Here is a 22,353-nt window from a genome sequence, read left to right on the forward strand (position 1 = left end):
TAACGATCAGTACTGCAATCAAACACTAATAGAAAAACTTACCGCTGCATCATCAGCCAGTAGTTCACAAGTCTCTCTTTCACCGACCAGAAACTGGCGTTGTCCAGGCTCACTGGACTGTTTGCGGACGATATCTCTACCCAACTGGACTAGCAGATCATGCATACTCACGCACCCCCTTTCGAAAGATATGAGAGACTTGTCAGCTAAGACGTTAAGCCGCTGCCTCACATCAGAAAATCTCTTTGAAAGATGCTCTACCACTTTCTTTGTCCTTTCAAGGTTAAAAAAGCAGGCTATATGAAGAAACAAATCTTTATTTTCATGAGATAATGCGTTATAACCGAACATCAAAATGCTCTCAATTTCTCCATCAAGGCACATCCTTAGCTCTGGTAGTGCATTTTCCCACTCCTCCTTTGGCATTCCACGAAAATAAGATCCCATAACCCTTAGTCCCAAAGGGAGTTTACCGGCAAGATCTGTAACTTCCCATACAAGCTTCTCAAAACCATCTTCAGGGGACTTTTGACCAAAAGCATACATACAAAACATCTGAATAGCCTCACAATCTGTCGGAAAATCAACCTTGTAAATATGAGTGATCCCATGTCCCTTCAGAATCTTTCGATCTTGCGTCGTAATGATAATCCGACTTCCATGACCAAACCAAAGAATTTCTTTTGCCATGGCTTCTAGCTGTACTAATTAACCGGTCAACGTTATCAAGAACAACAAGAACTTTCTTGTCATTCAGTCTTTCTTGTGCAACTCCCAAGTGAGAAATCTTGAGATCCTCACTCTGGTTGAGTAGCTGAGAGAGAAACTTTTGCTGCAAATGCAACTTCACATTGTAGTCGTCTGAACAAACTGGTGGCGTATACATTGCTTTGACATTCATCATAAAGACACTATGCTGAAAAGTATGGGATAGTTGATTGAACAGACACCTAGCAATGGTGGTCTTGCCAATCCCAGCCGGCCCCCAAATCCCTATCATCCTCACTTCATCCAAATCTGTGCCTAAAACCCGCGAAATCTTGTTCATATGAGCTTCCATCCCAATGAATTCGTCGAAATCTCTTGACGGTGTGGAGTTAAACAACTTCTTTGCAACATCAGTGGCAACATCTTCGACCATTTTTGCCTCATTTTCCCTTATACAACAATATTTAAAATATATCAAAGTCAATATAAATTCTTCAAAGTCAGCATTCATATATACTTTGATTTGTGTTTGGAATGATTTGACGAACCAGTTCATTGAATGGTAACCAGCGAGTGTGGCCACTTTTGATAGAGCTTGACTCCATTTCCTAGTAACCTCATTTGTTTTACCTTTACAAGTTTTTTTAAAGACTTTCCCAAACTCACCGGCCTGCTTCTTGACATCACTTGGATCCACTTCATAGAAAACGGGAACCACCGTTTGACCTAACTCTTCTTTACACTTCATAATCTCCACTAACTCGTCGAGACACCAAGATGAAGAAGCGTATCTTTTCGAGAGCAACACTATCGCGATTCTTGATCCTTGGATTGTCTTCTTGAGCTCAGGTCCGATAAACTCTCCTCTTGTGATCTCGTTATCAATGAACAGGTTGATTCCTTTGCTCCCAAACTCCTTGACAAGATGACTGAGAAAGGATTTCCGGACATCTGCTCCGTGGAAGCTCGGGAAGACATCGTGTGTGCAGTTACGAGGCAAAGTTGACTTGGGAGAAGAAGCAATTATTCTGTTTTCTTGGACTCTGAACTTTCCATAAACAAAAGAAAAGATTCTTCTGCCTAAAAGCGTAAAGATGGTAGCAGAAACAGTCACAAGGAGAAGGTAAAGATCCATTACTACGCTGGAGAGGAGATCTAAAGATCACAGAGGTTTTACGAGATAGAGAGTAATGATTTACAAAGAGGTTTTGTATAATCTAATGAGAAAACGTTGACTGTAAACATGCCATCTGATTATCACATATTTAACTAAAAATGTAAACCGGTTCGGTTAATGCATGATTCTTAAGAAACTGTAATTGAAATCACAAACCGGTATGGTTAGTGAACTTGTTCACAACCTCTTGTTCCATTCCTACAAATTAGAACCTTAACTCTCTCCATTGATACTCATCTCTAGCTTCTTCCTCACTCGGTACCTTTCCCAGCAAGTCAAAACCTTTCTTATCCACGGTCCATGTTGGTCAAATAATTTTTTTCATTGTCACCGTTTTTATTAAACTGCTAAATATAAAACTGCAACATATATAAATCTTATATACATAAATTTTATTTCAAAACTGTAAAATACATTAATAAAAGAATAATATAACTTATAAAAAAATAAAAGATGCAAAAGTTCTATTATAAAAGAAAAGAAGATGAACATATTAGAATATAGTTGTAAAAATAGGATATATTAAAATTAATTTCAAAACTGTAAAATACATTAATAAAAGAATAATATAACTTACATAAAAAAATAAAAGATGCAAAAAAGTTCTATTATAAAAGAAAAGAAGATGAACATATTAGAATATAGTTGTAAAAATAGGATATATTAAAAATAACTAGTCATAATTAGGGATTTTTGCAAAATTGACCTATAACTTAAAGTCAAACACAAAACTAACCTCCTTTTTTTTTGAAAATTGGTTTTGCCCTATTCACCCCACAAGTTCATATAATTTACGAAAATGCCATCCATTTTTTTTTTATTTTTTTTTTCGAAAATGACATTTTTACTCTCTCACCCTCATCATCTTCAAGTAATTACAAGATTGCCATTGTCATCAATACCACAACCACCATGAACAACCAATTTGAAGCTCTTAATGCTCCTAAAATCGATTTACCCTTCTTCTTTTTCCATTCTTGTGACCTAAACACAACATATCTCTCACTTTCTCTCCACAATGAGCTAAAAAAACTCAAGATTTTTATTCTAAAATTTTTATGGTTCATAGAGTCATAGAAGCTAACGATTATGGGTGGGTGACTTCCGTTTGTGATTCTGTGTGCTTGGAGAAGCCTTATGTATGCTAAGGAACTTATCTCACTAATTTAAGGTATGACATCGAGTTTTTTTCCAGATCTGTTCGTCAGACGACTTACTTGGGAAGTCGTCTGGCTGTAGACGACTTACCTGGAAGTCGTCTGGTCAACGCAGAGGTTATTTTTGCAATTGACTTTGAAATCTGTAACCTGAGACGACTGAAAGTTAAGTCGTCTACTATTGTTTGGTTTCAAAAAAAATTCCAAAGAACCTAGACGACTTACATTTCAGTCGTCATAGGTTAGTTTTGTATTTGACTGGATAATTTCAGAAGTTTGACTTCCCCAGACGACTTACATTTCAGTCGTCTGGCGAAAATTAAAATAATAATATTTTTTTTAAAGTAAACGACTTACAATTAAGTAGTCATAGGTTAGTTTTGCAATTGAAAAAAAAAACTTCAAGATTTAATTATACACAGACGACTTATAATTCAGTCGTCCACCAGACGACTTAATTGTAAGTCGTCCAGGATTTTTTTCCGAGATTCTGGTCAAACCTCGTAAATCCTGGACGACTTACATTTCAGTCGTCTCGTGGACGACTGAATTATAAGTCGTCTGTATATAATTAAATCTTGAAGTTTTTTTTTTCAATTGGAAAACTAACCTATGACGACTTAACTTTAAGTCGTCTACTTTTAAAAAAATATTATTATTTTAATTTTCACTAGACGACTGAAACGTAAGTCGTCCAAAAAGTCAAACTTCTGAAATAATCCAGTCAAATGCAAAACTAACCTCTGACGACTGAAATGTAAGTCGTCTAGCTTTTTTGGAGTTTTTTTTTAACCAAACAATAGTAGACGACTTAACTTTCAGTCGTCCGAAATAACAGATTTCAAAGTCAATTGCAAAAATAACCTCTGCGTTGACCAGACGACATATAGTTTAGTCGTCTAGACAACTTAGATTGAAGTCGTCCGCGTCTTCTCCACTAGTTTTTAAGTCTTCTACGTTAGTTTTTGAATAACTTGTATTTTTAAGAGTGATAAGTAACTTCAAGATATGTAAAACTCATATTTACAAAATATGTTCTCTCCCTTAGTTTTACTAAATTTGACTAAGTTTTTCAATGCAAACTTATAAAAAATATGATATGCTTTGACTAGTTACTATTGTTTGTTTCCATCTCTTACCAACATTCTTGTTTATTAAGATGAGAAAAAGGCCATTGGAGTTTATTATTGCATATGAGAGATCCAAAGATAAGAAAAAGGCTACTGAAGTCTATTATTTCATTGATTTGTAAATGTGTAAACACATTGTTAGCACATTTAATACATCTTAGAAAACATTATTACTGATTTTACAAAAAATTCACAACTAAAAGAGTATACATGCAATTCATAAAACAGATCACAAACAAAACTATTATAGATCATTCATCTACAAAGACAAGCTTGGATTCCACTTGAGTAGACAAGACCAGACAACTTTTAAGAAGTTCAGACGACTTCTAAGAAGTCCAGACGACTTCTAAGAAGTCCAGACGACTTCTAAGAAGTCCAGACGACTTCCAGGAAGTTCAGACGACTTTGCCAGAAGACTTTTAGGAAGTTCAGACGACTTCCAGACGACTTTACAGGAAGTCCAGACGACTTTACAGGAAGTCCAGACGACTTTTAGGAAGTCCAGACGACTTCCAGACGACTTCCAGATGACTTCCAGACGACTAACAAGTAAGTCGTCCCAGAAGTTTTCCAGATCTGAAAAACCTGCATATTAAATCCAGATCTGAAAAACCTGCATATTCAAAAACGTTCAAATGGCTTAAAAACAGAAAAAATGAGTGGAAGATTATATAAATCTACCTTTACAGAACACACAAAAATACATATCTAAAAATAATAGATCTACCTTTAAATTAGTGGAAGATGAGTACCAAATAATTAAAAACCTGCAAAAAAAAATAGATTAGTAACAAAGACATGAGACAAAATTGAAAAATTCATATAAAGTTTGGTGTTTTCAAGTCAAAGAGATTAGAGTGGGTTTGGAGAGTTTTAGTTTGGGAAAAAAGTAAGAACTTTATACAACAAGAAGTTACCAAATGAAGAAAAATCAGACATAAGAACTTACCAAAACGCTCAGAAAAATCCAGACGACTTCCTAGAAGTCCAGACGACTTCCTGGAAGTCCAGACGACTTCCTGGAAGTCCAGACGACTTCCTGGAAGTCCAGACGACTTCCAGGAAGTCCAGACGACTTCCTGGAAGTCCAGACGACTTTGTCAGAAGACTTCCAGATGACTTCCAGACGACTTCCAGACGACTAACAGGTAAGTCGTCCCAGAAGTCTTCCAGATCTGAAAAACCTGCACATCAAATCCAGATCTGAAAAACCTGCATATTCAAAAACGTTCAAATGACTTAAAAATAGAGAAAATGAGTGGAAGATTAGATAAATCTACATTTATAGAACACACAAAAATACATATCTAAAATTAATAGATCTACCTCTAAATTAGTGGAAGATGAGTACCATTTGATTAAAAACCTGCAAAAGAGATAGATTAGTAAGAAATACATGAGACAAAACTGAAAAATTCATATAAAGTTTGGTGTTTTCAAGTCAAAGAGATTAGAGAGAGGTTGGAGAGTTTTAGAATGATGAACATTACATTTTTGTTGCAGCCATTTGAGAGGAGGAGAGAGAATGTGTAAATTTTTCTTTATATAGGGAGACAAAAAATCCAATTAGATTAAATATTTTTTACTCAGACGACTTCCTGGACGACTTACATTTCAGTCGTCTGGTGAAGAAATTAAAACAGACGACTTACATGTAAGTCGTCCAGAAGAGTTTAATATTTTTAGCGGGAAATTAAATATTTTTAGCGGGAAACTAAAATAGAAGACTTTCCAGACGACTTACAAGTAAGTCGTCTGGACGACTGAAATATACGTCGTCCGGGTAAATTATTTAACAGACGACTGAAATATAAGTCGTCCACACCCTAAACATAACCCCTAAACTAAATTATCTAATTAAACACTTCATAAAACCAAATCAAACTTGAAAAGTGTTTACTATACACAGAAATAAACACATATAGGTGAAAACTAATTTTTGAAAAAAACATTTTAGTTTTCCAAAATCTAACCCTAACAATACATACAATACTACAACATATGTTTGCCAAACTCCTAAACCAAAGTATTTCATGATTCACTACTTCCACTCATATATCTTCAAAACAAATCAATTTTATCATATCTTAATTTATATCAGTTAAAACTGTTTATAATTACTTAATTTTTATTTTTTACGCATCAAAATATTTTTTTACAAGATTTATAAATTATTTTTAAAATAAACTGGTACCAGACGACTTACACTTCAGTCGTCCAGACGACTTACACTTCAGTCGTCCAGACGACTTACACTTCAGTCGTCCAGACGACTTCCAACATCTCAGACGACTCAGACGATTTACTGGGGCTATATTCGTAAAAATGGCTTCTGTTTTTTTGTTTGGTCACAAGGGGCTGAGCTGTAATTTCACTAGGCTTTTAGGTTAGTTTTGCATTTGATTCAAGTTTGGGTATAGGTTTGGAATTAAAATCAAGTTGTGGGTTAGTTTTGGCAAAAACCCCTCATAATTAACATCTAAGTCATACCTGTAAAAGTAAGAATCAATCAGTAAGGTTTTGTTTATGGACAGACTATACAAAAATATGCCCTATAATTTTTCTACAAAAATATCCAACAGAAGCGAATGTTTCAAATTTCTTTAGGCAGGCACGGCTCTGGCTGTCCTACTTACAGTATATGTTAATTTGAAGGGAGATGTTATGGATTCATAGGTGTAGCATATATTTATACAACGTGATTAGTGGGTTGGAGACAAATAAAAATATTGCTAATATAATCAGTAAACTAGATTTCGATCTGCGCAACCGCGCAGATTTTTGTTTTTATTTATTTTATATAAACATTTTATTTTTAATTCTAAATTGGTAAATATATTATAATATATATGTGTCTATCAATTTTTAAAATATAATAAGTTTACGGTATATTTATTTTATTGAATATATTGTTTCAAACTTTCACATGTATTTGTATCTTCTTCTATATATATATTTTTGGATTATTATTTCATTATTAATATTGTAACTATATATATAAATATTAGTAAAATATTGTTTTATTGTTATATTCAAAGATATTGTAACATTTCACAAATTTAGAAATTTTTTTAAAAAATTAAACTTTTCGATTCATAGATTTATATTATCGAGTAAATAATTAAACATTTAGTTTTTGTTTAATTTTTAAAATAAACTATATAGTTTTAATTTTTTTTATTGGTTTAAAGTACTAAAGATTAATCATTGTTAGATAATATGATTTTTGTTATTTAAAAAAAAATCTTTATAATTTTAAAAGTTAACATCGACAAATATTTAAATAATTAACATATGGAGGTATTGTATTACAACATTAAATTATATCTATTTAATTTACGCTATCTATAAATCCAATGGATCATCTATTGTTTAAATCGAATTATTGATAGCCCAACAAAAATTTCTGATAAGTCTAAAATTTAAATGATAAGATTATAGATTAAATGTAACATGACTTTATATGAATAAATCCATTAGGTATAGTTTTAAAAAAATCACACATGAATCAAAGTCGTGACTTCTGTTTTAATATATAAGATAAGAAAAGTTTACTTACTCTCTTGGTCAACAAAAAATAGTCTCATATACCAAATTACTGAATTGAAAGTCTTTGTATATATCTCTCATATACCAAAACTATTGAGACTTTCCAATTTCAATTACTCTGCTACCATTAAGTCAAAAAATTTCCACCTCTCCTTTCTTAACCTCGTCCCAAAGGTACTGTAACCGGCTCACATACTTGATGATGAAAGGAAGGTAAAAATTAAAGAAAACCAAACCGGCTAAAAACCGCACATAACCGGAAAAGGAATACAGCGGCCCATAGCCAAGTACGACAATATTAGTTATTAACTTATTATAGAGATACATTTCAGAAGGAAGATGCATGGAGAGAAGATAACGATGAAAGAGTTATATATATAGCCTTTTCATTATTCAAATCAACATGAATATCATCAAGAGTTGGAGTTTGTCGATGCAGGAGTATGCATTTCATGATGGAAACAGCTACAGAAATAGTCGAGGCAAACTGGCGGATCCCCTGAGATCGGACAGCTATACTTCTGCTTCACACAATCTTCATCTGTTTTACATTCTACAATATTCTGCGTCACAGTCTCTTTCACCATGCCTGTTAATCATTCGTTTACACACCAAAATAGTTAGACATATTAAGGATGTAACATATCAAATGATCGAGATCATTAAACGGATAATGCTTACATGACGAGACCAGGAGGAGGATGGCAAGAAATGCTGAGATTTTCTCCATTTTTTTTTTATATTGTCCTACTTATATGTTTGAAGGGAGATGATTATGGATTCACAGGTGCAGCATCTATTTATACAACGTTATTAGTGGGTTGAAGGACAAATAAATTATTGCCAATAGTCGATAATGAAAGTATTTTTCCTTACAGTCCTGGTCAACAAAAAATAGTCTTTGTATATATCTCTCATATACCAAATTAGTGAATTGAAAGTCTTTGTATATATCTCTCATATACCAAGAATGTTGAGGACTTTCAAATTTAAATTACTCTGTTACCATATTAATCAGGAACTTCCACCTCTCTTTTCTTAATCTCGTCCCAAAGGTACTGTAACCAGCTCATATACTTGATCTTCCTGTACAATCTGCAATGTTTCTTCTACGTGGTGTTTAGATGATGACGAAAAGAAGGTAAAAATTACAGAAAACCAAACCTCAAGAGCTTTGCTGCAGATGTTCGTTTCTCTCCGCAAGTGAGTCTCTCGTGTGCTGAAGTTCAACTCTTTTATATAGTATTGTTTGTTAATCTCTGATTAATTAAAAAAAAAGTTTATTTCTTTTTGGTTTTTGGTTGTGAAAAGATGAATGTGGAAGCTGTGAAAGAAAAGCTGTGGAAGAAATGTGGGACGTCTGTTAATGCTATGGCTTTAGAGCTCTATGATGAAAGTGGCTCCAATGTTGCAGCTCTTAGTGATGATTCAAGACCTCTCGGTTTCTACTCCCCTTTTGATGGGTAAATTGGAGCTAATTAGACACAATGTAAACAGTAAACAGAAAATGTAAGCTTTTTACCCTTGCGTTTATATAGAGATAGTATAAACAGAAGAGAATCAAAGCCCGTTTTCTTGATTCGTTCTTGTTGATTCCATCCACAAGTTTTGTAGACCAGCTAGTGCAGAGAGATTCTGTTGGATTAAGCTTGAAGGATAAAGAAGCTTGAGGTGCAAGCAAAGGAGACCTAATCCTATTGAGACTTAGAAACATAATAAGATTAGGAGTTATCTAAAGTTATGTTTATCTATTAGGATTAGGACAATGTAATCTCTATATAAGTAAATATCGAGATGTGATATTACTTACGGAATTTAGGGATTTGAGAACTTGTGTTTTGAGAGAGTTTCACAAGTTATTAATAAGAGAGCAATTCTTATTTGAGTCTTTGAGTTCTATACTTGAGTTCTAGATTTGGTATCAGAGCCTTAGGAGAATCGAGAATGGGAGACCTTACCATCGTTACGTCACTTAAATCAAAAGAGGGAGAGCGTTCTACCATTAAATCTCCGATGCTTACTTCTACCAATTACACGGTATGGGCCATTAGAATGAAGAATGTGCTCAAGGTTCACAAGGTTTGGAGTCTGGTGGAGACAGGAACAGAAGATGATGAGAAGAACGATATAGCAATTGGCTTGCTGTTCCAAGCAATACCAGAGGCCTTAGTACTTCAAGTTGGAGAGTTGGATACGGCAGCAAAGGTATGGGAGGCTATTAAGGCTCGTCATGTAGGCGCAGAGAGAGTTAGAGAAGCTAGATTGCAAACTCTAATGGCTGAGTTTGATAGATTGGCGATGAGAGACAACGAGAAGATCGATGACTTCGTTGGCAAGCTATCTGAGATCTCATCGACTTGCTCTGCCCTAGGTGAAGAGATTGAGGAACCTAAGTTGGTCAAGAAGTTTCTTAAGTGCCTTCCTCACAAGAAATATATACACATAGTTGCCTCCCTCGAACAAGTACTTGATCTAAAGACCACAAAGTTTGAAGACATTGTGGGACGTCTAAAAGCCTATGAAGAACGCATTCGAGTGGTAGAAGATAGCGAGGAAGATCAAAGCAAACTTATGTACACCAATACAGAACAGCAAAGCACACGAGACTATCAAGATGACTATCGAGGTAACCGTGGGAGAGGACGCTCTTACAGAGGCAGGGGCCGTGGTCGAGGCAGAGATACGTCGAGAATAACGTGTTTCCGGTGCGACAAGCTGGGTCATTATGCTTCTACCTGCCCTGATCGTCTTCTTAAGCTTCAAGAAGCGCAGGAACAAGAGAAAGATGATACGCAGGATGCAGATGAGCTCATGATGACAGAGGTAGTTTATCTAAACGAAGGAAGAGTAATGCTAAGCAAGTACGAATCAAACAGAGAAGACAATATGTGGTACCTCGATAATGGAGCTAGTAACCATATGACTGGAGATCGTCGGTACTTTAAGAGAATCAATGAGACAATAACAGGAAAAGTGAAGTTTGGAGATGATTCTCGGATAGACATCAAAGAGAAAGGTAGTATTGAGTTTATAGATAGAAGCGGAGAAGCGAGAACGATGCGTGATGTCTACTTTATACCTGATCTGAAGAGCAACATAATCAGTCTCGGACAAGCCACAGAATCAGGATGTGACATAAGGCTAAAAGGGGAGTGTCTGACAATGCATGATCAGGATGGAAAGCTACTAGTCAAAGCTACAAGATCCAAGAACCGTCTCTATAAAGTTCACATGGGCATAAAGGATAATGTATGCTTGCTGACTACTGCAACCAACGAATCAAACCGCTGGCACGCACGGCTGGGACACGTTAACTTCGAGACAATCAAATCTATGGTCCAGAGAGAGCTTGTAACTGGAATCCCGCGCATATCCTTTGAGAAGAGTATGTGTGGTTCTTGTTTGCTTGGCAAGCAAACAAGACAAGTGTTTCCACAATCTACCACATATCGAGCAGACACAACACTTGAGCTCATCCATGGTGACTTATGTGGACCTATAACTCCAAGCACTAGAGGAGGCAATAGGTACATATTTGTACTTATCGACGATCATACAAGATACATGTGGACGATTCTGTTGAAAGAAAAAAGTGATGCATTCGAAAAGTTTAAACGCTTTAAGTCTATAGTGGAGCAAGACACGAAGGAGAAGATACGAACGCTCAGAACAGATAGAGGAGGAGAGTTCATCTCACGCGAGTTTAGAGATTTCTGTGAAGAGATGGGAATCAAACGTCATCTTACAGCTCCCTACACGCCGCAACAAAACGGCGTGGTGGAAAGACGGAACAGAACCTTGATGGAGATGACAAGAAGCATTCTTAAGCACATGGCGGTTCCAAACTATATGTGGGGAGAGGCTACAAGACATGCGACCTACTTACTGAACCGTGTGGCCACACGGGTGCTCAAAAACGTGACTCCATATGAGGCGCTTCGCGGGAGAAAGCCAAACGTAAACCATCTCAAAACTTTTGGGTGCATAGGATATGCCAAAACGGTAAAGCCACATTTACAGAAACTCGAGGACAGATCACGCTTGCTTGTTCATCTGGGAACAGAACCCGGCTCCAAAGCCTATCGAATGTATGACCCTCAGACACAGAAGATTGTGGTAAGCCGGGACGTTGTCTTCGACGAAACAAAGGGGTGGAATTGGCGTCAAGACAGCTCAGACCAGAACTTGAACGGAAGCTTCAACATCACGTTAGGAGAATTTGGGAATCATGGTATCCAAAAGGATCAAGAGTTGAGTGGAGAAGTAGCTCAACAGAGAAACAGTGAAGCAAGTGAAGATACAGGTATCGTGACTAATCCAGAAGTAATATCTAAAGAAGAAGAAATCGATGAAGAAGAGGATGAAACAGAGGAAACAGAGGTCACACTAAGGCGCTCGACAAGACAAACTAGCCAGCCAAAGTACTTAGATGATTATGTGCTTCTCGCAGAAGAAGAAGGAGAGTTTCTACTTATGGTTCTGAACAATGAGCCTCAAAGTTATGAGGAGGCAAGAGAAACCAAAGAATGGACAGACGCATGCAGTGATGAGATCATATCCATCGAGAAGAACAGAACATGGGAGCTCGTGGAACTTCCCATAGGAGCAAAAGCAATCGGTCTAAAGTGGATATTTAAAGTAAAAAGAAACTCAGATGGAAGCATCAATAAGTACAAGGCTCGGCTCGTTGCGAAAGGGTACGTACAAGTCCAAGGAATAGACTTTGATGAGGTGTTTGCTCCGGTAGCTAGGATTGAAACTATCAGACTTCTGATCAGTCTTGCTGCAGCGAATGGATGGGAAATTCATCATATGGATGTCAAGACAGCGTTCTTGCATGGTGAACTGAAGGAAACCGTGTTTGTTACTCAACCTGAAGGATTTGAAGTTAAGGGTTCAGAGAGTAAAGTCTATCGACTCAACAAAGCGTTATATGGTCTCCGTCAAGCACCGCGAGCATGGAACCATAAGTTAAACTCTATTCTCAAAGAACTTCAGTTTGTCAAGTGTTCAAAGGAGCCTTCGGTCTATCGAAAGAAGGTACATGATGAGCTCTTGGTCGTTGCCGTCTATGTAGACGATCTGTTCATCACAGGAACAAGTGCAAATGTCATCAGTGAGTTTAAAAGGGAGATGGCATTGAAGTTCGAAATGAGCGACTTGGGTAAGTTAACCTACTATCTCGGGATTGAAGTTACTCAACATCAAGGCAAAATCACACTGTGCCAGAGGAGCTATGCGCTAAAGATCTTAGAGGAAGCTGGTCTAAAAGACTGCAACATGGTGCACACGCCCATGGAGTCCGGGCTTAGACTGGCCAAGTCTGAGAAGGAGAAATCTATCAACGCAACAAGCTACAGACGCAATGTGGGATGTCTCCGTTACCTCTTACATACACGACCCGACTTGTCTTACTGTGTTGGGGTGTTGAGTAAGTACATGCAAGACCCGAAGGAATCACACGGCATAGCAATGAAACAGTGCTTACGGTATCTAAAAGGGACGGTAGCTTGCGGTCTGTTGTTTAAACACTCACTGTCGAAAGCGTCTAGACTTGTTGGCTACAGCGACAGCAGCCACAACATGGACCCCGATGATGGCAGAAGCACAACTGGTCACATCTTCTACTTAGGTGAGAGTCCAATCACTTGGTGCTCGTAGAAGCAAGAAACCGTGGCTCTGTCGTCATGTGAGGCAGAATTTATGGCAGGTACAGAAGCAGCACGACAGGCTATATGGCTCAGCGAATTGCTTGTAGAGATCAAAGGGTCAGCGAGAGAGAAGGTGGTTATACGCATTGATAATCAGTCGGCCATTGCTCTTACAAGAAACCCGGTATTTCATGGACGCAGTAAGCATATACACTCTAGATACCATTTCATTAGAGAGTGTGTTGAGAATGGAGTGATAGAAGTTGAGCATGTTCCCGGGAGTCAACAGAAGGCGGACATATTAACTAAAGCTCTAGGAAGAATCAAATTCAAGGAGATGAGAGATCTCATTGGAGTTAAAGATTTGAGTGATAAGGAGTTCAAGCTTAAGGAGGAGATTGTTGGATTAAGCTTGAAGGATAAAGAAGCTTGAGGTGCAAGCAAAGGAGATCTAATCCTATTGAGACTTAGAAACATAATAAGATTAGGAGTTATCTAAAGTTATGTTTATCTATTAGGATTAGGACAATGTAATCTCTATATAAGTAAATATCGAGATGTGATATTACTTACGGAATTTAGGGATTTGAGAACTTGTGTTTTGAGAGAGTTTCACAAGTTATTAATAAGAGAGCAATTCTTATTTGAGTCTTTGAGTTCTATACTTGAGTTCTAGAGATTCGTCTTGCTTCCATAGGCCCATTAATACTTGTAAGAAACCTCAATAATTGCCCGTTAATATAGTCCCAAAACTATGAAGCAAGCTAATAATCACCACGCGCTGTATTAGCGAACTGTCGACTCGACGCTGCTAACTTTTGTTTTGCAAGTTTATGGATTTAATTAACCTTATCTTGGATGTTCTGATATCGTGTGTAGCGAACTGTCTAGATAGTCAATTCGTATGCATACTTCTTACAAGTGTTTTCTAGTATTGGATTTTGTTGTTGTCGTTTTTTGTTTCGTCTCCATCACGTAGAGAAATTTAAGAGAACATGCATGTTTCACACTGTAAAGTGTCCCACAAGGCTAAGCGTATTATTATTATTATTTTGACTTATAAAAAAAAGATTATTATATCCAAATCATACCTTTTTGTTTTGTCTTTTTCTTGCTAGTCCATACCTTATTGTTTAGATTTGGCGTCAGAAATTTAAAAGGATCAACACTAATATATAAAGAGTTTGAAAAAATCCATATTACCATTTAGTTTTAAATTAGAGCCATGTGAAAAAAACTCAAATTCAATAACTATAAGAAATAATATGGATGGAGAGACATTAATTTAACATTTCGACCAAAACAATGGATAGAGAGACATTACTATGAAAGTTAGATAAGATTAGATTTGTTTTTTCTTTGTGGGTCTGCAAAAATCAACTGAAAATTAGTATATCTTACGTTTCACAAAGAGTGTTGTTCTAATTTATTGTTTGTTTCTAAAATGTGTCTATAGTTTTAATAGAAAATTTTAATTACTTTAAATTAGAAAATAGTTAATTTATGAACATAAAACAAAACGAATAATTAAATGAGAGAAAAACTCTTAAATGATAGTTTTGTAAAACAAAAATATAAATATTATTGATTATAAAACTCGTGATTATCTAATCTTTTTTGGTCAAAAAAAAAGAAAAAAAAACTATATTTTTTGGTCGAAAACTCGTGATTAACTAATCAATCATACTCGATACCAAACAAAAATAAAGTAAGAACGCGTTTGTCACGTGTCAAGTGAACATTATCTCCCTAGATTTGAACTGTCGTCCACAAATAGTGTCTCTTCATTACAGACGTGGATCCCACAAAACCCCACAAGTCCCATATTCCTCCAATCATATTTTTTCTCTTCTCAAAAAGAAAAATAAAAATTAAAAGTCACCGAGGAAGTGCACGCCGGAGAAACTGAGCCAGCTGCGCCGGAGCACTAAGATGAGGCAAATGCCCTTCAGTCTTAAGCGTCTCCACCTTCGTATCACCACCAAGATTATCCTTTAGATACTCCGCCACCGAAGCAGGAACCGAAACATCCTTAGCCGTCTGAATCACACAACAAGGCACCTTCACCAACCCAAGCACACCTCTAAGATCACTATTAAACACCGTCCTCGACACGAACAGAGATATGTCCGGACGCATGTTAAACAACGTCCGGCTAAACTCTCTAACCGCCGCGGGAACATCAGCTCCAACAGCCAAAGGCGCGAACCCCTGAACCCAAGCCTCGTAGTTAGCCTCCATAGCCGAGAACACCTTCTCTATCTCCCCTTCCTCGAACCCTCCGTGGTAGTCATCGTCGTTGAGAAACCTAGGAGAAGCTCCTATGAGGATGAGCTTCGAGAAAAGCTCAGGGCGGCGGATGGAAGCGATGATACCGATCATGGCCGAGACGGAGTGGCCTACGTAGGCGCAGTTTTGGATGCCGAGAGAGTCGATGATGTTGAGGAGGTCGTCGACGTAAGGGTCGAGGGTGGTGTATCGGTTGAAGTCGAAGTAGTCGGGGTTGACGCTGCCGGCGCAGACTAGGTCGTAGAGGACGACTCTATACGTGGGGGTGAAGTAAGGGAGGATTAAGTGCCATGCTGATTGGTCTGTACCGAACCCGTGGGCTAGGACTAGGATCCGGTCGCCTGTGCCAACGACCCGGACGTTAAGAGCTTCGAGGATGTTGTGTTGACTCATGTTTTGGGTTTGTTGTTGTGAAGGGTAAAGAAAAGAAGAGGCTACTGTTTATATAAAAAATAATATGGGTTGGTGTGTGTAATGAAAATGAAAAGAATTTTTTTATTATGTTTATTTTACTTTTTCTATTGCATTTAGTATCCAAAATATAATGTATGCTTTTTGAACAAGACTTTTGGATACAAGAGTTGCGTTGATTATTCCTCTCCTACTATGATATTTTTAAAAATCATATAAAGATGCTTGAAGGTTGCAGTTGAGATATTCCACAACCATGTTAGATTCTGTCATTTGTGTGTTTATCAACCAATGTCTATCCATTATCCATAGACTTTTATTTGGAATGTGATTACAAGAATAATTTAAAGCATAACACTGTTTTACTAACGTTCATTTAAATAATAAAAAAAGATTGAAGACATGAGTAGACAAATGATAAACATTGGATAATTTAGGTTTTTATTTCGATTTGAAAATGAATTAGACGTCATCTAAGAAACAAGAATTTTAATATTCCAAACTCCACGCACATGAAAGCTTACTGTAAGTCATAATTATCTGCAAATTACAAATCAAAGATTAATGTTGTGGTAGAAAGAACTAAATGCATTGGTAACAGCATGTCATCCACCCTAAAAAGAAAGAAAATCAGCTCTTTTCGAATAATGTTTTCAATCAAAAGGTCGTCCAATCTGCAAGTATGATGCATGAACTAGAGAAACGTATTCCAAGTTTTACTTAAACTGTGTCTAAGTGTACACTTATCAATCTAAGTAACTTAAGATTTACAGTAAATCATAACTTTATGATAGATATAACTAGTCACAGTCAAAAATAAGGTTCTGAATGGTAACTGCGGTTTGAGCGATACGGGAAAAGCGGTTTAACTGCGGTGCAGTTTTAACAGTTATAAAAACGTATAGATATATGGTATATGTAGAGATTTTTGTTACTGTTAACTGCGGTGCGGGACGGGTCGGTTCATAACATTCGAAGCCTAAGTTTTTTGTTTTTTTTTAAATAAGTTGTATATATGAAAAACCGAATAGGATGTCGACAAAAAGTTCAATTAGATATTTGAAAAGGAAAAAGCAGAGAAGTGAACGTCGACGAATTTGTTGTTATTTGAATACATGTGTTGACTTGTATTCTATTGGAGGATGTAACGGCTATCAATTAAATGAATAAAACATACTCTCTCCTTTTTCCAAAAAATAAAATTTTTTGGAATTATGTTTTGTTCTAAAATAATATATTTTTAAAAATTTTGAAATATTTTTAGTAGTTAATGTTGATAAATTATATATTTTTAAAAAAATATTAATTAAAAATATTTAAATTAATTAAATATTATTGGTTAATAGTTATTGAAAAATATATAATAAAATAAATAATAAATTTAATTGTAATATTTATTATATTTTAATATGCATGAATATTTTATAAAATATTTTTTTGTGAAGAGAGAGAGTATGTTTTAAACATGGCTTGATAAAAATACCATAGCTCCTTTTATTTGAAGCTTATTCAACTCACAATTGTCTGCAAACAATCATCATTTTATAGCAAAGAGGCCACTAAATACCATACATTTTATACATATCCACCATTAACAGGAATGGTCTGATACTCTGACCATTGATCCATTCACCACCATCGCTAACCAAGAACCCAACAAGAGGCACCACGTCTTTGGCTTCGCCGAGCCTCCCAAAAGGATTTTCTGTTGCTATCTTCTCCACCAACTCCGAGCTCTTTCCTTCAAAGAACATCTCAGTGGCGATGGGTCCTGGAGCTACACAGTTTGCAGTGATTTATGTTCTTTTGAGCTCTTTCACAGGAATCTTGACAATAGTTTGCACTTGGGATATTCCCAATCATGTTAGATTCTGTCATTTGTGTGTTTATCAACCAATGTCTATCCATAGATCTTGATTTGGATGGTGATTTCAAGAATAATACTCCAAAGTTTTATCGGGATAATTTTAAGCTTTTTTATTTGAAAAATGAATTAGATGTATAAAAGTTATAAATACATTCGAACCAAGTTAGTCTCCAACCACAAATCACAATCACGAAGACACGAATCATGTCTATGTGACTCATATGTGTGAGCAAATAGAAAATCAGGTTTTTATTTTTCAATATGTCAACTAAAAAAATACTAGAAATTCAACTTATTTTTCCTTTTCTTTTTTTTCCTTTTTTCTAAAGATGAACAAAGCATTAGTTTTAAACTGGACTGAACAACAGTCAGACCATAGCTTCTTCTTACACTGAACTAAAAAATAGCTTCTTCAAGTCATAATTGTCTTTACAAAACATTGAACCAAACCATAACTTCCTAAGTCAATTTTAAACATTACTTTTAAACCATACTGATCAAAATGATTGAAAGAGAAATTTCATTTTTAAAATCACAGGAAATATCCAAGAACTTCAGTTTATAAAACTTGCAAGAACGGTGGAACCTACATGATAGCTTTTCTCCGTGATTCACGTACTTCATAAAAAGATAACTTTATTTCCATTAAGCCATTGTCAGTCAAGATCGTCAATGTTACACAAAGCCTCTTTGTAAATCATTGCTCTCTAGATCTCGTAAAATCTCTGTGATCTATAGATCTTTCTCTCCAGCGTAGTAATGGATCTTTACCTTCTCCTTGTGACTGTTTCTGCTACCATCTTTACGCTTTTAGGCAGAAGAATCTTTTCTTTTGTTTATGCAAAGTTCAGAGTCCAAGAAAACAAAATAATTGCTTCTTCATCATCTCCCCAGTCGTCTTTGCCTATACACGATGTCTTCCCGAGCTTCCACGGAGCGGATGTCCGTAAATCTTTTCTCAGCCATTTTCTCAAGGAGTGTAGGAGAAAAGCAATCAACCTGTTCATTGATAACGAGATCACAAGAGGAGAGTTTATCGGACCTGAGCTCAAGAAGGCAATCCAAGGATCAAGAATTGCGATTGTGTTGCTCTCGAAAAGATACGCTTCTTCCTCTTGGTGTCTTGACGAGTTAGTGGAGATCATGAAGTGTAAAGAAGAGTTAGGTCAAACAGTGATGCCCGTTTTCTATGAAGTGGATCCAAGTGATGTCAAGAAGCAGGCCGGTGAGTTTGGGAAAGTCTTTAAAAAAACTTGTAAAGGCAAAACAAATGAGGTTATTATAAAATGGAGTCAAGCTCTAGCTAAAGTGGCCACACTCGCTGGTTACCATTCAAATAACTGGTTCGTCAAATCTCTCCAAACTATATATAAATAACTTAAATTGACTTTGATATATTTTGAATATTGTTGTATAAGGGATAATGAGGCAAAAATGGTCGAAGATGTTGCCACTGATGTTGCAAAGAAGTTGTTTAACTCCACACCGTCAAGAGATTTCGACGAATTCATTGGGATGGAAGCTCATATGAACAAGATTTCGCGGATTTTACGCACAGATTTGGATGAAGTGAGGATGATAGGGATTTGGGGGCCCGCTGGGATTGGCAAGACCACCATTGCTAGGTGTCTGTTCAATCAACTCTCCCATACTTTTCAACATAGTGTCTTTCTGATGAATGTCAAAGCAATGTGTACGCCACCGGTTTGTTCAGACGACTACAACGTGAAGTTGCATTTGCAGCAAATGTTTCTGTCTCGATTAACCAACCAGAAGGAAGATTTCAAGATTTCTCACTTGGGAGTTGCACAAGAAATACTGAATGACAAGAAAGTTCTTGTTGTTCTTGATAACGTTGATCGGTTAGTACAGCTAGAAGCCATGGCCAAAGAAATTCTTTGGTTTGGTCATGGAAGTCGGATTATCATTACAACGCAAGATCGAAAGATTCTGAAGGGACATGGGATCACTCATATTTACAAGGTTGATTTTCCGTCAGATTGTGAGGCTATTCAGATGTTTTGTACGTATGCTTTTGGTCAAAAGTCCCCTAAATATGGGTTTGAGAAGCTTGTACGGGAAGTTACAACACTCGCCGGGAACCTCCCTTTGGGACTAAGGGTTATGGGATCTTATTTTCGTGGAATGTCCAAGCAGGAGTGGGAGAATGCACTACCAGGGCTGAGGATGTGCCTCGATGGAGAAATTGAGAGCATTTTGATGTTCGGTTATAACGCATTATCTCATGAAGATAAAGATTTGTTTCTTCATATAGCCTGCTTTTTCAACTATGATAGGATGGAGAATGTGGTAGAGAATCTTTTGAAGAGATTTTCTGATGTGAGGCAAAGGCTTAACGTCTTAGCTGACAAGTCTCTCATATCTTTGGAAAGGGAACGTGTGATTATGCATGATCTGCTAGTCCAGCTGGGTAGAGATATTGTCCGCAAACAGTCCAGTGAGCCTGGACAACGCCAGTTTCTGGTCGATCAAAAAGAGATTTGTGAAGTACTTGCTGAAGATGTAGCGGTAAGTTTTGCTATTAGTGTTTTATTGCAGTACTTCTGGTTACAAATTGCTCTGTTTGATAAACTACAATCATCTCTACCTTATTTTTGGCTTTGTTTCCAGGGTAGTAGAAGTGTTATTGGCATAAATTTCTATGGAGACGAAATAAATGTGAGTGAGAGAGCATTTGAAAGAATGTCTAATCTCCAGTTCTTAAGACTCGGACTGCAAATTAATGGAGAACTAGATGCATTTCATCTATATGGTGGACCAAGCTATTTATCTCCTAAACTTAGATTACTAATGTGGAAATGTTTTCCGATGACATGTTTGCACTGTATTCCCAACCCAGAGCTCCTCGTGGAACTAGTCATGATTGACAGCAAACTTGAGAAGTTGTGGGAAGGAACTAAAGTAAGTAACATAAGAATATCATATGTTGTTATCATTATTATTGATCAGATTTGTACAGTATGTAACATGAAAAAACTAGACTAATAGAATGTAACAAATGTGTTCTTGTTGATTTTGTCTGTCAGCCGCTTAGCAATCTCAAGTGGGTGGATCTGAGGTATTCAAAAAACTTGAAGGATGTTTCTAGTCTCTCAACTGCCACTAGTCTACAGGAGCTAAGTCTCATAGGATGTTCAAGTTTAGTGGAGCTTCCATCTTCTATTGGGGATTCCGTTCATCTCAAGAAGTTGGATCTCAGTGAATGTTCAAGTTTGATTGAGCTTCCTTCCTCTATTGGGAATGCCATTCATCTCAAAGAGTTGGATCTCAGAGGATGTTCAAGTTTGGTAGAACTTCCCTCCTCTATTGGGAATGCCATAAGAAATTTCGAGGAATTGAATTTTAATGATTGCTCAAGTTTAGTGGGAGTCCCTTCCTCTATAGGAAACGCCACTAATCTCAAGCGTTTGAAGTTTAGTAGATGTTCAAGTCTTGTGGAACTTCCTGCCTCTATTGGAAACCTCCATAAACTAGAATCTTTGATTTTGGAAGAATGTTGCAAGCTGGAGGTTCTTCCTGTCAACATCAACTTGAAATCTCTGATGAAACTTGATCTCACTGATTGCTCCTTGATGAAAAGTTTTCCTGAGATCTCGACAAACATCGAATATATGTATCTCACTGGAACTGCGATTAAACAAGTGCCTTGGATCAAGAGAATCTCTTGTCTTTATCGACTTGTACTCAAGGGATGCAAAGAGCTCTTATCACTCCCACAGCTTCCAGATTCCTTATCAGTGATAGACGCAGAAAACTGCGAGTCTCTGGAGAGACTAGACTGCTCCTTTCTTAATCAACAGATTGATCTCAACTTCGCCAACTGCTTCAAGCTGAATAAAGAAGCGAGAGATGTCATCATCCAGACATCGACTTATCAATTTACCATCTTACCCGGTAAAGAAATGCCTAACTACTTCAATTACCAATCTAATGGAGGTTCCCTAGTAATGAAGTTGAACGAGAGGCCTTCACCTTCATCTATGACATGGAAGGCTTGCATCTTGCTGGTTAGTGCAGTTGGGATTGAAGCTGCTAAAGGAGAAGCAGTGCATGTTTATCATGGGATCAAACAGAATAGCCTCGATGTCCCGTGCAGTCCAACACACCGCACTATGTTTCCCCTTTTAAGGGAACATCTGTACATCTATGAATTCGAAGCAGACGTGACTTCAGACGAACTTTGCTTTGAGTTTTGGCTCAGCAGTGGTGGGTTTGGGGTCGACAGAGACTCATGGATGATAGAAAAATGTGGAGTGCATTACATTAATACCAGTTAATAATGTTGTGTTTTTTTTTTGTGTATTATTATCAATTATCCTGTTGTGGTGGGTTAAGAGCAGTTACTAATACCTTTATGAATAAACGAGGAACCAATTCTTTGTTATCTTTC

At 36.7% G+C, this 22,353-nt stretch overlaps 2 protein-coding genes, 1 long non-coding RNA gene and 1 pseudogene across 3 annotated transcripts; 1 reads left to right on the forward strand and 3 right to left on the reverse strand.

Moving 5' to 3' along the window:
- The window catches only part of LOC106454015, a 76,572-nt pseudogene that overhangs the window by 2,045 nt on the left and 52,174 nt on the right, over positions 1-22,353 (reverse strand).
- Positions 7,921-8,499, reverse strand: LOC111199176. The gene is made up of 2 exons (XR_002653102.2): positions 8,406-8,499; positions 7,921-8,313 (listed from the first exon to the last, which is right to left on the reverse strand). It is a non-coding gene; the product is annotated as an uncharacterized LOC111199176 (long non-coding RNA).
- LOC111213210 (strigolactone esterase D14-like) lies at positions 15,104-16,176 on the reverse strand. Its single transcript, XM_022714897.2, has one exon. It carries the CDS (start codon positions 16,055-16,057, stop codon positions 15,254-15,256), a length of 804 nt encoding a protein of 267 aa, XP_022570618.2. The 5' UTR covers positions 16,058-16,176; the 3' UTR covers positions 15,104-15,253.
- Positions 18,450-22,349, forward strand: LOC106445298 (disease resistance protein TAO1). Its single transcript, XM_048735931.1, has 4 exons — positions 18,450-19,285; positions 19,361-20,471; positions 20,574-20,864; positions 20,990-22,349. Exons 1-4 carry the CDS (start codon positions 18,702-18,704, stop codon positions 22,238-22,240), a joined length of 3,237 nt encoding a protein of 1,078 aa, XP_048591888.1. The 5' UTR covers positions 18,450-18,701; the 3' UTR covers positions 22,241-22,349.

Source organism: Brassica napus, chromosome A1 (assembly GCF_020379485.1).
Source record: "Brassica napus cultivar Da-Ae chromosome A1, Da-Ae, whole genome shotgun sequence".
NCBI classification, from domain to species: Eukaryota; Viridiplantae; Streptophyta; class Magnoliopsida; order Brassicales; family Brassicaceae; genus Brassica; species Brassica napus.